Source organism: Petromyzon marinus, chromosome 66 (assembly GCF_048934315.1).
Source record: "Petromyzon marinus isolate PM22_M1 ecotype Great Lakes invasive population chromosome 66, UKy_Petmar_22M1.pri1.0, whole genome shotgun sequence".
NCBI lineage: Eukaryota > Metazoa > Chordata > Hyperoartia > Petromyzontiformes > Petromyzontidae > Petromyzon > Petromyzon marinus.
Window position 1 is genome coordinate 2,143,399 of NC_133732.1, and position 15,143 is coordinate 2,158,541.

Here is a 15,143-nt window from a genome sequence, read left to right on the forward strand (position 1 = left end):
GTTTTTGTGCCAGTTAAAAAGGGTAAAAACCTATTCCTATATCTTGTTTCTGACAAAGGAGGTCTCGTAAAATTATTTATATTATCAGAGCACGTTTGTTTGCGCGTCTTTGCCAAGAGTATGTGTGATCAATGCAGATTTGACGATGCCTCGCAACAGCTGTGTTTATTTGATGTTGGAAAAATCTTAACGCACTGTTTTATTGGCAGAGAAAGGCTATTAAAACCTATTCTTACTTTTGATTTAAAGCTTTCGTGACTGCAGTGATTCATATTCTTGGTTCTTTCGGTAAAGTCACGTTGAAGGGAAACAATAAAATAACAAAATATATATAAAACAATAAAATTCTCACGACGTTTCGACTGCAACACAAGCAGTCATCATCAAGTGTGAAACCCAACGGCGAGAACATTTGAAAGAAGTCGCGGTTTGTATTTATTTATTTATAAACGTTAGCACCACGGATAGCGATTTGACAGTGTGTTTAGATGGACGAGTCCATCTATGTTCGGAAAAGAGGAGGGGGAAGACGACAAATTAATGTATGCTGTCTGAAAGCCACCGTAAGCGTGAACAATCAATTAAGACCCGAAATGGTTTATCAAATCCTTCCAATGATTGCTAAGCCAGAATCCATCTTCTCGGTTGAAATTGTCTCTGTGCTTGTATATGTGGATAGCCTCATGAACGAATCTCTCATGGTAGCCCGATGGCTTGCAAAGAACCTCTGTCTTGGAGAAGTCAATGTCATGTGAGCCTCCTGAATTATAACAGTGATCTGCCACGGCCGAGGTGTTGGTCTTACCGTGTTTCAGGTCTGCTTTGTGTTCACGAATGCGGTCCGAGACATGGCGTTTGGTTTCTCCAATGTAACTACTACCACAGAGGCAACTTAGTTTGTAGACACCAGGGTACTGTATGTCCGGAATCACATCTTTTACAGATGGAACCAGATCACGGATTTATGTAATGTGTTGAAACGGACCTGGATCTTGTGTTTATTCAAGATTTTGGAGATCTTTTTTGTGATCCCCGCAATGTAGGGTAAAGTGATGGTTTTGAAAGGCTCGTCAAGAGGGTCCTTGTTCATGATTTGAGTGATAGCTTTGCAGATTGTAGTCGGAGTAACCTTAAGAGCTTGGTGTACGTGCTTGAGTTCACTGCCTATGTGTTCCTGGTCGGATATGCATTGGGCTCTATGGTATAGAGTCTTGATGAGATAATTCTTCTGTGATGGATGGTGGTGGGAATCCGGTTTCAAGTAAGCATCTGTATGGGTAGCTTTCCTGTAGACAGAGTGGCTCATTGAACCATCAGGTCTCTTTTTTATTAGGACATCCAAAAAAGGTAGCTTGCCATCTTCTTCGACTTCCATGGTAAATCTGATGGCTGGGTGTATGGAATTGATGTGGTCGAAGAATTGGTCTAGAGTAGGCCGGTCATGTGGCCAGATGACAAAGGTGTCATCAACGTACCTCTTCCATAAGGTTGGGTGCAGAATGGCAGTCTGGATGGCGTCAGTCTCAAATTTCTCCATGAAAATGTTGGCTATAACCGGAGATAGGGGGGATCCCATTGGGGTGCCCTCAGTTTGTTTGTAGAAAGTTCCATTCCAAGTGAAGTATGTATTGGTTTAGCAGTGTCTCACCAGGGGGGGGGGGGGGGGGTACCTCAGTGTTTAGTCCTTGATGAACCAAGTCTTCAATGATTGCGATGGTGTCAGGTACAGGGACTTTGGTGAATAAGGAAAATACATCAAAACTGACAAGCAGGTCGTTTGGGGACAGAGAAATACCCTTGATTGTCGATACCAGGTGAGTAGAATTTTGTACCGCAGAGGTGGTTTTTCCAGTGAAAGGCCGCTCGTTTTCTGTCTGAAACAAATATTGTTTTATATTTATATTATTTTATTGTTTCCCTTCTACGTGGTGACTTTACCGAAAGAACCAAGAATATGAATCCCTGCAGTCACGAAAGCTTTAAATAAAAATTTAGATTCTTTGGTTATTTTTTGTGTTATTTTCTTTGAAACTATCTACCTGACGTTACCCAAAGACCCAAACTTTAAGTCAAGATTTAACCTCTTGTTTGATCTTGAATTGAATCTTGATTTGAAGCTTTCTTTGACTTCAGGAATCCATAACTCTTTGATCTTTCGGCAAAGTAATCACGTAGTAGGTAGTGAAAAAAATCGGTTGCGACGTTTTGATCGCAACAAAAGCAATCGTCATCAGGTGCAATTATAGATCTGAAGCTTTCGTGACTGCAAGGATTCATACTCTTTGTTTTTTTTCGGTAAAGTCACGTAGGTAAAAAAAGTATAAAATAAATGAAAATGTTGTTATTTTCATTTATTTTATATTTTTACCTACGTGACTTTACCAAAAAACCAAAGAGTACCCACACGTCTCTCTGGTTCTCCTCATCCACTCCGGATTTTGCTCTGCACATTTCCTCTCATCTCATCACCGTCCAGTCTCGGATGAACCAACACTTTCTCTCCATCAACTCTTTAAACGAAAAAAAAAGACCACACGCACAAATCCTTTCTTCACAGCTTCACGTTCTCCTCCACCATGTCCAACCATCTCCTCTCCCCCATTCTTACTCCGGTAGTCAGTAATCTTCGACGCATCACTCTCCCTACTTGACCACACAACCGCCACCACTCATTCCTGCCGTTTTCACCTTCGCATTTTTAAAATCCGCCGTTTCATCACAATCACTGCCACCAAAAAAACGTATTCGCCCCCTCGCCTATTGCAATTCTCTCGGTCTGACGGTCTACCATCCTACGCGTTCAAAGCACTCCCAACAGATTCCAAACGCCACTGCCCCGGATCATCTTTAAACTTCCCTTCCATTCCCACACATCACCCCATCCTCGTTCAGCTACACCCACTGGCTCCCCCGTCGATCATCTTTTAAATTCCTTACCTGAGCTTATGAATCTCTCCACGCAACTAGCTCCCTCCTCTCGTCTAACTTTACATTAGGGCTTAACGATTTGCGGGGAAAATAAATCTAATTGTAGATTTTTCTGACAGATATTGCGATTTGATTTGCGATTACATTTTTTTAAAGTCAAGCTTCAGTTCAATATTCACTGTGTAATAGATAAAAAAACACGTGATGGAGCATTACCACGTGATACCATCAAAATATGAACTGCTCAAAATATTATAATGCAAGGATGAGAACTCCAAATATATTAATTGCTTCCGACGTGTATTTATTAAAACGTTTTAATTGAAATAGAACAATCAAACGTAACAATTATTTTCTACCTACGCGACTTTACCGAAAGAACCAAAGCGTATCAATCAAGATAGAACAATTGTTAAGTTATATAAAGTTATAATAAAATTCCAATAAGACTTACAAAATCGCAACAAATTGCAGCTTTTTGCGATTTGCTAATCGCATCGTTTCAAATTGCGATTTCGATTTGAAATCGATTAATCGTTCATCCTCCCTGCACCGCCCTCTGCGTTCTAAATCGTTGCCGATCCCGTTCCGATTCCTCCTCCACCGCGCGCAAGGCCCTCGGTTTCGCTCGGTTCCTCTCCCCTAGCTCCTCTTCACTGTGACCCACTGCTCGTGGCACTTAAATCGCCCTCGCCACCCCCTCTTTGCTACGTTCCTGCTCGCTCTCTTCGCTTTAACTAAGCCCCCCCCCCACACACACACGTATTCTCTGTTGTTATTGTATTTTATAGCTTTATTTTGGTGATTTCTAAAACATATGGTTAAGCCATGTTTGATAATTGTTTTTTTACCCTTTTATCTGGAAACAAAACTGCCACCTTTTTTTTACAAGGAGTCATGTTTACATTGACCACAATACATGCGGTCAGAACGCAATCAAAAAACAACTCTGATAATGTATGCATTGTCCTTGAAATTGATTGGTCCACACCCGAGACAGGACAATGCATACATTATCAGAGTTCTTTGGTTCTTTCGGTAAAGTCAATTTATTATTTTATTCTCATTCTACGTGACTTTACCGAAAGAACCAAAGAAGATGAATCATTGCAGTCACGAAAGCTCTAAATCGAAAATTATCAGAGTTGTAGTTTTTTTGTTTGCGTTCTGACCGCAGGTATTGTGGTCAATGTAAACATGACTCCTAGCAAAAAAGGTGTCAGTTTTGTTGCCAGATAAAAGGGTAAAAAAAACAATTATCATATTTTGTTACTGGCAAATGAGGTTTCCAATGGTGTAAGCCATGTTTCTTGCGGAAGTGCGGAGTTGGCCTGATAACTTGAATCTAAATCGTCTTATGGTTGTTATTGTTTGTTTTCTAGATTTGAAGCTTTCGTGACTGCAAGGATCCATACTCTTTGGTTCTATTCGGTAAAGTCACGTAGGTAAAAAATAAAACACAAATCATGACGATTTCGGCCACAGCACAAGTGGCCTTCATCAGGTGAAGGGACCGGACTGTGTTCACCCCAGCGCTGTCCTCTGGACAGTCCGGTCCCTTCACCTGATGAAGGCCACTTGTGTTGTGGCCGAAACGTCGTGATTTTTGTTGTTTTAGTTTTTTACCTACGTGACTTTACCGAATCGAACCAAAGAGTATGTTATTGTTTGTCTTGCACCACACTGGGATTTTTGCACACAGCCTTGTAATACGGTGTTTTTTTTTCTTGAAGATTTGCTGGTTTATCCCAGGATGTTTCTGTTGTGCGTCGTCGCTTTAAGATGTTTCTCTGTTCATGTTTAGTTTGATGCGGTTGCACCCGACTGAAGAGCCGCATGGCTCACAGGGCTATACCTAATACATGAAACTTGTCTTGCCCACCCCCTTCCTTCTCCAGCTCACACTCGCGACGCCTTCCCCGTCACCAAACTCCCCACGGACGCCCGGCATCAATCCGCTCCGTCTCATTTCCACCTTCGTTTATTCCACGCATCGCCGCCGCCGCCGCCGCCGCCCCCACCGCCCCCACCACCACCTCATTAAACATAAATGATAGTGTGTGTGTGTGGTAGTGCGTGTGTGGTAGTGCGTGTGTGGTAGTGCGTGTGTGTGTGGTAGTGCATGCGGTAGTGTACGTGGTAGTGTATGTGTGTGGTAGTGCGTGTGTGTGGTAGTGCACGTGTGGTAGTGCACGTGTAGTAGTGCACGTGTGTGGTAGTGCACGTGTGTGGTAGTGCGTGTGTGGTAGTGCGTGTGTGGTAGTGCATGCGGTAGTGTACATGTGGTAGTGTATGTGTGTGTGTGTGGTAGTGCACGTGTGTGGTAGCCAGGAAAACATCGTGACACAGATTGAGAATGACCCTGCCGAGGCTGCGGTGCCTCAAATATTGGACGAAGTCACCCCCTGTGAGTGGCTGGCTGAGGTGTCATCTGTTGAAGTACTGAAGGCGATCCGGAGTCTGAGACCAGGAAAGGCAGCGGGCAGAGATGATCTCCCAAGCGAAATGCTGAGGGAGGGTGGCGTTTGTGCACAGACTGCCCTATATGACATCATAACAGTCTGGACCACTGGACGGGTTCCACAGGATTGGAAGGATGCCCTGGTGGTCCCCTCTTTAAGAAGGGGGACCACACAGACTGTAACAACTACAGGGGCATCTCACTCCTCAGTGTGCCGGGAAAGGATTATTCAACATTGCCTTGCCAGGCACGCTGAGGAGAGGCTTGCGGAGCCCCAATGCGGTTTCAGGAAAGGGCGGTCCTGCACAGATGCCATATTTTCTGTCCGTCTGCTACAGCAGAGGTGTAGGGAATTCCAGCAAGACCTACAACTCTGCTTTATTGACCTGGTCAAGGCCTATGATACCATCAGTAGGCCTGGGCTCTGGGTTGTTCTTCGTGCTTTTCGAGTACCTGACCCTCTGCTCATGATCATTAAGGACCATCATGATGGTGAGCGGGTCCGGGTAAAACTACGTGGCCGGGAGTCAGAGCCATTCCCTGTACACCTTGGGGTGCGACAGGGATGTCCTCTGGCTCCCACATTATTTAACATCTATTTTGGCCACGTAGTTCGTGAAGCCTTCAATAGCTGTACTGGGGGAATCTTCATATGGTACAGATATAATGGGAGGCTGATCGATGCCCGGGTGCGGTCAAGGGATGGCTCCCTATTGCTCAACCACGTTAGGTATACTCTTTGGTTCTATTCGGTAAAGTCACGTAGGTAAAAAATAAAAAAAATCACGTTTCGGCCACAACACAAGTGGCCTTCATCAGGTGAAGGGACCGTACTGTCCAGAGGACAGCATTGGAGTGAAGACAGCCAAGCCCAGGTCGCGTCCTTTAAGCTGTGTGTATGCCGATTATTTGGTAATAGCTGCTCATTCAGAGGAGTTGGAAATGCTGCTGCTGAGACTGGAGCGTGCCACTAAGAGATGGGGCCTTACCATCAGCCCCACCAAAACTAAGCACCTGCCTGGGTATTTTGTACCATCGGACACTCCACCCCCACAACTCCCAATCGGTGATGGGGCAGTTGTGGAGAGAGTGGAGAGTTTCCCATACCTGGGCAGTGTGCTTATGACCGGCTCCAGTTTAACAGTAAAGGTCTCACTCCGAATCAGTCGCGCGGCAATATCTTTTCATCGGTTGCGTAACGCTGTGTGGAAGCTACCTGGTCTGTCGCTCCGCACTAAGCTTCAGGTCTTCTCGGCCACGGTCATTCCCTCCCTTCTCTACGCTTGCGAAATGTGGACCCCCTAATGGAACATCTTCGCCGGTTAGAAACATTTAGGCTGGCCTGCCTACGATCCATCCTGGGTTTAACCAGGCTGGATTGTGTGAGGTGCTCACAAATCCTTGAAAGATCTGGGCAAGGTCCCATCGGTGAGCTCCTCCGGCAGGCAAGGCTTCGTTGGCTGGGTCATGTAGCCCGCATTCCCAGCCACCGCATGCCGAAACAGCTTTTGTTCGGCCGGATCGAGGGGGCTAAACGGGCACGGCACGGGCTAGAGAAGAGATGGAGTGATGTGGTACAGGAGGACGTGGAGCTGAGTGGAGTTGCCGATGACTGGTACCAGCGGTGTCAAGATCGGCCTCTGTGGAGGAGGCTCGTGAAGGACGCTATTGGGCAGTTGGAGGCAGTCGCCCTCCAACAACAACGGAGGGTGGAGGAGCGACACTCACAACAACGAGCGGACCGCCGGGTGGCTAAAGCACAGCAGGTTCGCACAGTAGGGGGCACAGGAGGTGCATCAGCCAGTCATCTCAGTCAGTCGACCCGTGGCACCTGGGTCTGCCCCGTGACCTCCTGCCAGCGGGCGTTCGACACTTCACGTGGCCTCAAGATGCACTTGGCCTGGCACAAGCGTCGTGGTGATGTCACCACCACTTAGTGTTGTTGTGTGTGGTGGTGCGTGCGTGTGTGGTGGTGCGTGTGTGTGTGTGGTGGTGCGTGTGTGGTAGTGCGTGTGTGTGGTGGTGGTAGTGCGTGTGTGGTAGTGCGTGTGTGTGGTGGTGGTGTGTGTGTGTGTCTCAGGCCGTCTCCAGCGTCTCCACGCACGCCGCTATCCCCATGCCACCGCCCACGCACAGCGCTGCAACCCCCCGGGCACCGCCGGTGTCCCTCAGCGAGTGGAGAAGCGACACCAAAACACGGCACCCAGACGCACCGATTGGATGGCCCAGAGCCAGCGCACCGCCTCTCACATTCACCTACAGAGACACGGGGAGAGAGAGAGACACGGGGAGAGAGAGAGACACGGGGAGAGAGAGAGACATGGGGAGAGAGAGAGAGACACGGGGATAGAGAGAGACACGGGGATAGAGAGAGACACGGGGAGAGAGAGAGAGACACGGGGAGAGAGAGAGAGACACGGGGAGAGAGAGAGAGAGACACGGGGAGAGAGAGAGACACGGGGAGAGAGAGAGACACGTGGAGGGAGAGAGAGAGACACGGGGAGGGAGAGAGAGAGACACGGGGAGAGAGAGAGAGAGACACGGGGAGAGAGAGAGACACGGGGAGAGAGAGAGAGACACGGGGAGAGAGAGAGAGACACGGGGAGAGAGAGAGAGAGCCACGGGGAGAGAGAGAGAGAGAGCCACGGGGAGAGAGAGAGAGAGAGACACGGGGAGAGAGAGAGAGAGACACGGGGAGAGAGAGAGAGAGACACGGGGAGAGAGAGAGAGAGACACGGGGAGAGAGAGAGAGACACGGGGAGAGAGAGAGAGACACGGGGAGAGAGAGAGAGACACGGGGAGAGAGAGAGAGACACGGGGAGAGAGAGAGACACGGGGAGAGAGAGAGACACGGGGAGAGAGAGAGACACGGGGAGAGAGAGATACACGGGGAGAGAGAGAGACACGGGGAGAGAGAGAGACACGGGGAGAGAGAGAGACACGGGGAGAGAGAGAGACACGGGGAGAGAGAGAGACACGGGGAGAGAGAGACACGGGGAGAGAGAGAGACTCAAACTCCAAATATGCAGCAGCAGCAGGCGTCCGGGTCGGGATCAAACCCACGACCTCCTGTGTACCAGGTGACGTAGTCAACGTCTCAGCATTCATCAATGGAACCAATGTGAGACATGGGGAGACGCACGGGGAGATACACAGGGAGACACACACGGGGAGACACACGGGGAGACACACACACGGGGAGACGCACGGGGAGACGCACGGGGAGACACACGGGGAGACACACACAGGGAGACACACGGGGAGACACACGGGAGACACGGGGAGACACACGGGGAGACACACGGGGAGACACACGGGGAGACACATGGGGAGACACACACAGGGAGACACACGGGGAGACACACGGGGAGACAGTCTCTATCTCTTTCCGTGTCCCTGTGTCTTCGTGCTTCTCCCCGTGCCTCCATGTCGTCTGTCTCAGCGTCCCGACGCATCCCCGCGTGTCTCTGTGTGTCTGTGTGTCTCTGTATGTCTCTGTGTGTCTCCGTGTGTGTGTCTCCCTGTGTGTGTCTCCCTGTGTGTCTCTCCCTGTGTGTCTCCCCGTGTGTGTGTCTCCCTGTGTGTGTCTCCCTGTGTGTGTCTCCATGTGTGTGTCTCTGTGTGTGTGTCTCTGTGTGTGTGTCTCCGTGGGGAGCGGTAGTGTAGCGGTTAGCGCGCTGCGCTATGAACCTGGCGACCCGGGTTCGATTCCCGCTCACGGCCAACACCAGTGACGATCATCTGAACCGGTCCCGGGCCTCCCCTAGGTCGACTCAGCCTCAAATGAGTACCTGGTGCGGTGTGTAAATATCGCCACTAGGGAGACAAAGGCGGTCGGGCGTGGTGCTGGCCACCCACCCCCTCGTGTACCGTTCCGGCCTTCATAGGTGCTCGCTAACAGCACTTGCCCCTACAGTCTGTTGAGGCTATACGGGGGATCTTTGTCTATCTTTGTGTCTCCGTGTGTGTGTCTGTGTGTGTCTCTGTGTGTGTGTCTCTGTATGTCTCTGTGTGTCTCCGTGTGCGTGTCTCTGTGTGTCTGTGTATCTCTGTATGTCTCCGTGTGTGTGTCTCCGTGTGTGTGTCTCCGTGTGTGTGTCTCTGTGTGTGTGTCTCTGTGTGTCTCTGTGTGTGTGTCTCAGTGTGTGTGTCTCTCTGTGTGTCTCTGTGTGTCTCTGTGTGTGTGTCTGTCTCTGTGTGTGTGTCTGTGTGTGTTTCCGTGTGTCTCTGTGTCTATGTGTGTCTCTGTGCGTGTCTCTGTGTGTGTTTCCGTGTGTGTGTCTCTGTGTGTGTGTCTCTGTGTGTCTCTGTGTGTGTGTCTCAGTGTGTGTGTCTCTCTGTGTGTCTCTGTGTGTGTGTCTGTCTCTGTGTGTGTGTCTGTGTGTGTTTCCGTGTGTCTCTGTGTCTATGTGTGTCTCTGTGCGTGTCTCTGTGTGTGTTTCCGTGTGTGTGTCTCTGTGTGTCTCTGTGTGTGTCTCTCTGTGTCTCTCTGTGTGTCTCTCTGTGTCTCTGTGTGTCTCTGTGTGTGTCTCCGTGTGTGTGTCTCTCTGTGTGTGTCTCTCTGTGTGTGTCTCTCTGTGTGTGTCTCCGTGTGTGTCTCTGTGGGCCTCTGTGTGTGTCTCTGTGCGTCTCCATGTGTGTGTCTCTGTGTGTGTCTCTGTGTGTGTCTCTGTGTGTGTCTCTGTGTGTGTCTCTGTGTCTATGTGTGTCTCTGTGTCTATGTGTGTCTCTGTGCGTGTCTCTGTGCGTGTTTCCGTGTGTGTTTCCGTGTGTGTTTCCGTGTGTCTGTCTCTGTGTGTGTCTCTCTGTGTCTCTGTGTGTCTCTCTGTGTGTCTCTCTGTGTCTCTGTGTGTCTCTGTGTGTCTGTGTGTGTCTCTGTGTGTGTTTCCGTGTGTGTGTCTCTCCGTGTGTGTCTCCGTGTGTGTCTCTGTGCGTCTCCATGTGTGTGTTTCTGTGTCTCTGTGTGTGTCTTTGTGTCTCTGTGTCTCCACGTGTGTGTCTCTGTGCATCTCCATGTGTGTGTCTCCGTGTGTGTGTCTCCGTGTGTGTGTCTCCGTGTGTGTGTCCGTCTCTGTGGCTCTGTGTGTGTCTCTGTCTCTCTGTGTGTGTCTCCAAGTGTGCGTGTCTGTGTGTCTCCATGTGTGTGTCTCCGTGTGTGTGTCTCTCTGTGTGTGTGTCTCTCTGTGTGTGTGTCTCTCTGTGTGTGTGTCTCTCTGTGTGTGTGTCTCCGTGTGTGTGTCTCCGTGTGTGTGTCTCCGTGTGTGTGTCTCTGTGTGTGTGTCTCTGTGTGCCTCTGTGTGTCTCTGTGTGTCTCTGTGTGTCTCTGTGTGTCTCTGTGTGTCTCACTTTCTCCGTGTTGAGTCCCAGCTCGCGGATCACGGCCAGCGACTGAGCTGCGAACGCCTCGTTCAGCTCAAACAGATCCACGTCCTCCACAGACCAGCCAGCCTTCGCTAGCTACACAACAACAACCACAACATCAACAACAACCACAACATCAACCACAACAACAACAACAACCACAACAACAAACAGATCCACGTCCTGCACAGACCAGCCAGCCTTCGCTAGCTACACAACAACAACCACAACAACAACAACCACAACATCAACAACCACAACATCAACAACAACCACAACAACAACAACCACACACATCAACAACAACCACAACATCAACAACAACCACAACAACAACCACAACAACAACAAACAGATCCACGTCCTGCACAGACCAGACAGCCTTCGCTAGCTACACAACAACAACCACAACATTAACAACAACCACATCAACAACCACAACAACAACAACAAACAGATCCACGTCCTGCGCAGACTAGCCAGCCTTCGCTAGCTACACAACAACAACCACAACATCAACAACAACCACAACATCAACCACAACAACAACAACAACCACAACATCAACAACAATAACCACTACAACAACAATAACCGCAACATCAACATCATCAACAATAACCACATCAACCATAACAACATCAACAACCACAACATCAACAACTATAACAACATCATCAACCACAACCATATCAACAACCACAACATCATCAACCACAACATCAACAACCACAACATTATCAACAATAACCACAACAACAACCACCACAACATCATCAACAACCACAAAAACTATAACAACATCAACAACCACAACATCAACAACCACAACCACAACAACAACATCAACAACTATAACAACAACATCAACCACATCAACAACCACAACCTCAACAACTATAACATCAACAACCATAACAATTTCAACAACCACAACATCATCAACAACAACCACCACATCAACCACAACAACATCATCAATATCAACAGCTAAACAACCCCAACCACATCAATAGCTAAAGTCACAACAACAATGCTGTGATGGTGGATGTATTGGTGTGGTTGTGATGGTGGTTGTATTGGTGTGGTTGTGATGGTGGTTGTGTTTGTGTGGTTGTGATGGTGGTTGTGTGGTTGTGATGGTGGTTGTGTTTGTGTGGTTATGATGGTGGTTGTTGTGTTTGTGTGGTTGTGATGGTGGTTGTGTTTGTGTGGTTATGATGGTGGTTGTTGTGTTTGTGTGGTTGTGATGATGGTTGTTTGTGTGGTTGTGATGGTGGTTGTGTTTGTGTGGTTATGATGGTGGTTGTTGTGTTTGTGTGGTTGTGATGATAGTTGTTTGTGTGGTTGTGATGGTGGTTGTGTTTGTGTGGTTGTGATGGTGGTTGTGTTTGTGTGGTTATGGTTGTTGTGTTTGTGTGGTTGTGATGGTTGTTGTGTTTGTGGCTAAGATGGTGGTTGTGTTTGTGTGGCTGTGATGGTGGTTGTGTTTGTGTGGTTGTGATGGTGGTTGTGTGGTTGTGTTTGTGTGGTTGTGATGGTGGTTGTGTTTGTTGGTTGTTATGGTTGTTGTGTTTGTATGGTTGTGATGATGGTTGTGTTTGTGTGGCTGTGATGGTGGTTGTGTTTGTGTGGTTATGGTTGTTGTGATTGTGGCTGTGATGGTTGTTGTGTTTGTGGCTAAGATGGTGGTTGTGTTTGTGTGGCTGTGATGGTGGTTGTGTTTGTGTGGTTATGATGGTGGTTGTGTTTGTGTGGTTGTGATGGTGGTTGTGTTTGTGTGGTTGTGATGGTGGTTGTGTTTGTGTGGCTGTGATGGTGGTTGTGATGGTGGTTGTGTGGTTGTGATGGTGGTTGTGTGGTTGTGATGGTGGTTGTGTGGTTGTGGCTGACTCACCGCTTTGGTTGTGGCTGGTATTGGCCCTGTTCCCATGATGCTCGGCTCCACTCCGGCCTGCGCCCAGGAGACCAGGCGAGCCAGAGGCTTCAGCCCCCGCGACTGGGCCTCGCTCTCCGTCATCAACAAGACGGCGGCAGCACCATCGTTCACTCCTACAACCACGACAACCACAACAACCACTATCACAACCACCATCACAACCACCATCACAACCACCATCACAAACACTATCACAACCACCACAACCACCATCACAACCACCACAACCACTACCACCACAACCACTACCAAAACCACTACCACCACCACTATCACAACCACTATCACAACCACCACAACCACTAGCACAACCACCACAACCACTATCACAACCACCACAACCACTAGCACAACCACCACAACCACTATCACAACCACCACAACCACTATCACAACCACCACAACCACTATCACAACCACCACAACCACTAGCACAACCACCACAACCACTATCACAACCACCACAACCACTAGCACAACCACCATCACAACCACTATCACAACCACCATCACAACCACTATCACAACCACCACAACCACTATCACAACCACCACAACCACTAGCACAACCACCACAACCACTATCACAACCACCATCACAACCACCACCACCACAACCACTACCACAATTACCAAACCCACTACCACCACCACCACAACCACTACCACAACCACTACCACAACCACCACCACAACCACTATCACAACCACCACTAGCACAACCACCACCACAACTATCACCACAACTACTACCACAACCACCACCACAACTACTATCACAACCACCACCACCACAACCACCACCACAACTACTATCACAACCACCACAACCACTACAACTACTACCACAACCACAACCACCACAACTACCACAACCACAACCACTACCACAACAACCACCACCACAACCACCACCACAACCACTATGGTACAACAACCACCACAACCATAACCACCACAACCACCACCACAACCACTAAGGTACAACAACCACCACTACCACAACCACCACAACCACTTCGGTACAAGAACCACCACAACCACAACAACCACAACAATCACAACCACCAGAACAATCACAACAACCACCACAACAATCACAACCAGCACAACAACCACAACTAAATAAAGAACTGTACAGTCACCCAGGGGCGGAGCCAGGGGGGGTGACAGGGGTGGTGACATTCTGCGTGTGAGTGTACGACACTCGGTCTGGTGGACTCCGTGCAACTGCATTGTCAGAGTGTGTCCGCCAACCGATGGTCGTCTGGTTCAACAGCCTGACTCTCTCTAAATCATTCTTGAGATTAACATTTGTTCAATGTCACCCCGGCCTGGAATCCTGGCTCTGCCCCTGCAGATACCAATATAACTATACTAGAACCACTACTACTAAACAACCACATCCACTGCACACCAATGTGTCTCCCCCGTGTCTCTCTCCCCGTGTCTCTCTCTCTCCCCGTGTCTCTCTCTCTCTCCCCGTGTCTCTCTCTCTCCCCGTGTCTCTCTCTCTCTCCGCGTGTCTCTCTCTCCCCGTGTCTCTCTCTCTTCCCGTGTCTCTCTCTCTCCCCGTGTCTCTCTCTCCCCGTGTCTCTCTCTCCCCGTGTCTCTCTCTCTCCGTCTCTCTCTCTCCCCGTGTCTCTCTCTCCCCGTGTCTCTCTCTCTCCCCGTGTCTCTCTCTCCCCGTGTCTCTCTCTCTCCCCGTGTCTCTCTCTCTCCCCGTGTCTCTCTCTCTCCCCGTGTCTCTCTCTCTCCCCGTGTCTCTCTCTCTCCCCGTGTCTCTCTCTCTCTCCCCGTGTCTCTCTCTCTCTCCCCGTGTGTCTCTCTCTCTCTCTCCTCGTGTCTCTCTCTCCCCGTGTCTCTCTCTCTCTCCCCGTGTCTCTCTCTATCCCCGTGTCTCTCTCTCTCCCCGTGTCTCTCTCTCTCTCCCCGTGTCTCTCTCCCTGTGTCTCTCTCTCGCTCTCCCCGTGTCTCTCTCTCTCCCCGTGTCTCTCTCTCTCCCCGTGTCTCTCTCTATCCCCGTGTCTTTCTCTCTCCCCGTGTCTCTCTCTCTCTCCCCGTGTCTCTCTCTCTCTCTCCCCGTGTGTGTCTCTCTCTCTCTCCCCGTGTGTCTCTCTCTCTCGCTCCCCGTGTCTCTCTCCCCGTGTCTCTCTCTCCCCGTGTCTCTCTCTCTCCCCGTGTCTCTCTCTCTCTCCCCGTGTCTCTCTCTCTCTCTCCTCGTGTCTCTCTCTCCCCGTGTCTCTCTCTCTCTCCCCGTGTCTCTCTCTATCCCCGTGTCTCTCTCTCTCCCCGTGTCTCTCTCTCTCTCCCCGTGTCTCTCTCCCTGTGTCTCTCTCTCGCTCTCCTCGTGTCTCTCTCTCTCCCCGTGTCTCTCTCTCTCCCCGTGTCTCTCTCTATCCCCGTGTCTTTCTCTCTCCCCGTGTCTCTCTCTCTCTCCCCGTGTCTCTCTCT

The 15,143-nt window shown here is 49.5% G+C and overlaps 1 protein-coding gene across 2 annotated transcripts in view; it reads right to left on the reverse strand.

Moving 5' to 3' along the window:
* Window positions 1–3,211: 3,211 nt before the first annotated feature.
* Window positions 3,212–15,143, reverse strand: part of ACAT2 (acetyl-CoA acetyltransferase 2) — a 33,146-nt gene continuing 21,214 nt past the window's right edge. For both annotated transcript variants that reach the window (XM_076054390.1, XM_076054389.1), the window contains exons 8-10: window positions 12,648–12,802; window positions 10,736–10,846; window positions 3,212–7,645 (exon numbers count right to left, since the gene is read on the reverse strand). In XM_076054390.1, coding sequence (XP_075910505.1) covers window positions 7,466–7,645; window positions 10,736–10,846; window positions 12,648–12,802 — 446 coding nt within the window. In that variant the 3' untranslated portion in view covers window positions 3,212–7,465. The remainder of the gene's footprint in view (window positions 7,646–10,735; window positions 10,847–12,647; window positions 12,803–15,143) is intronic.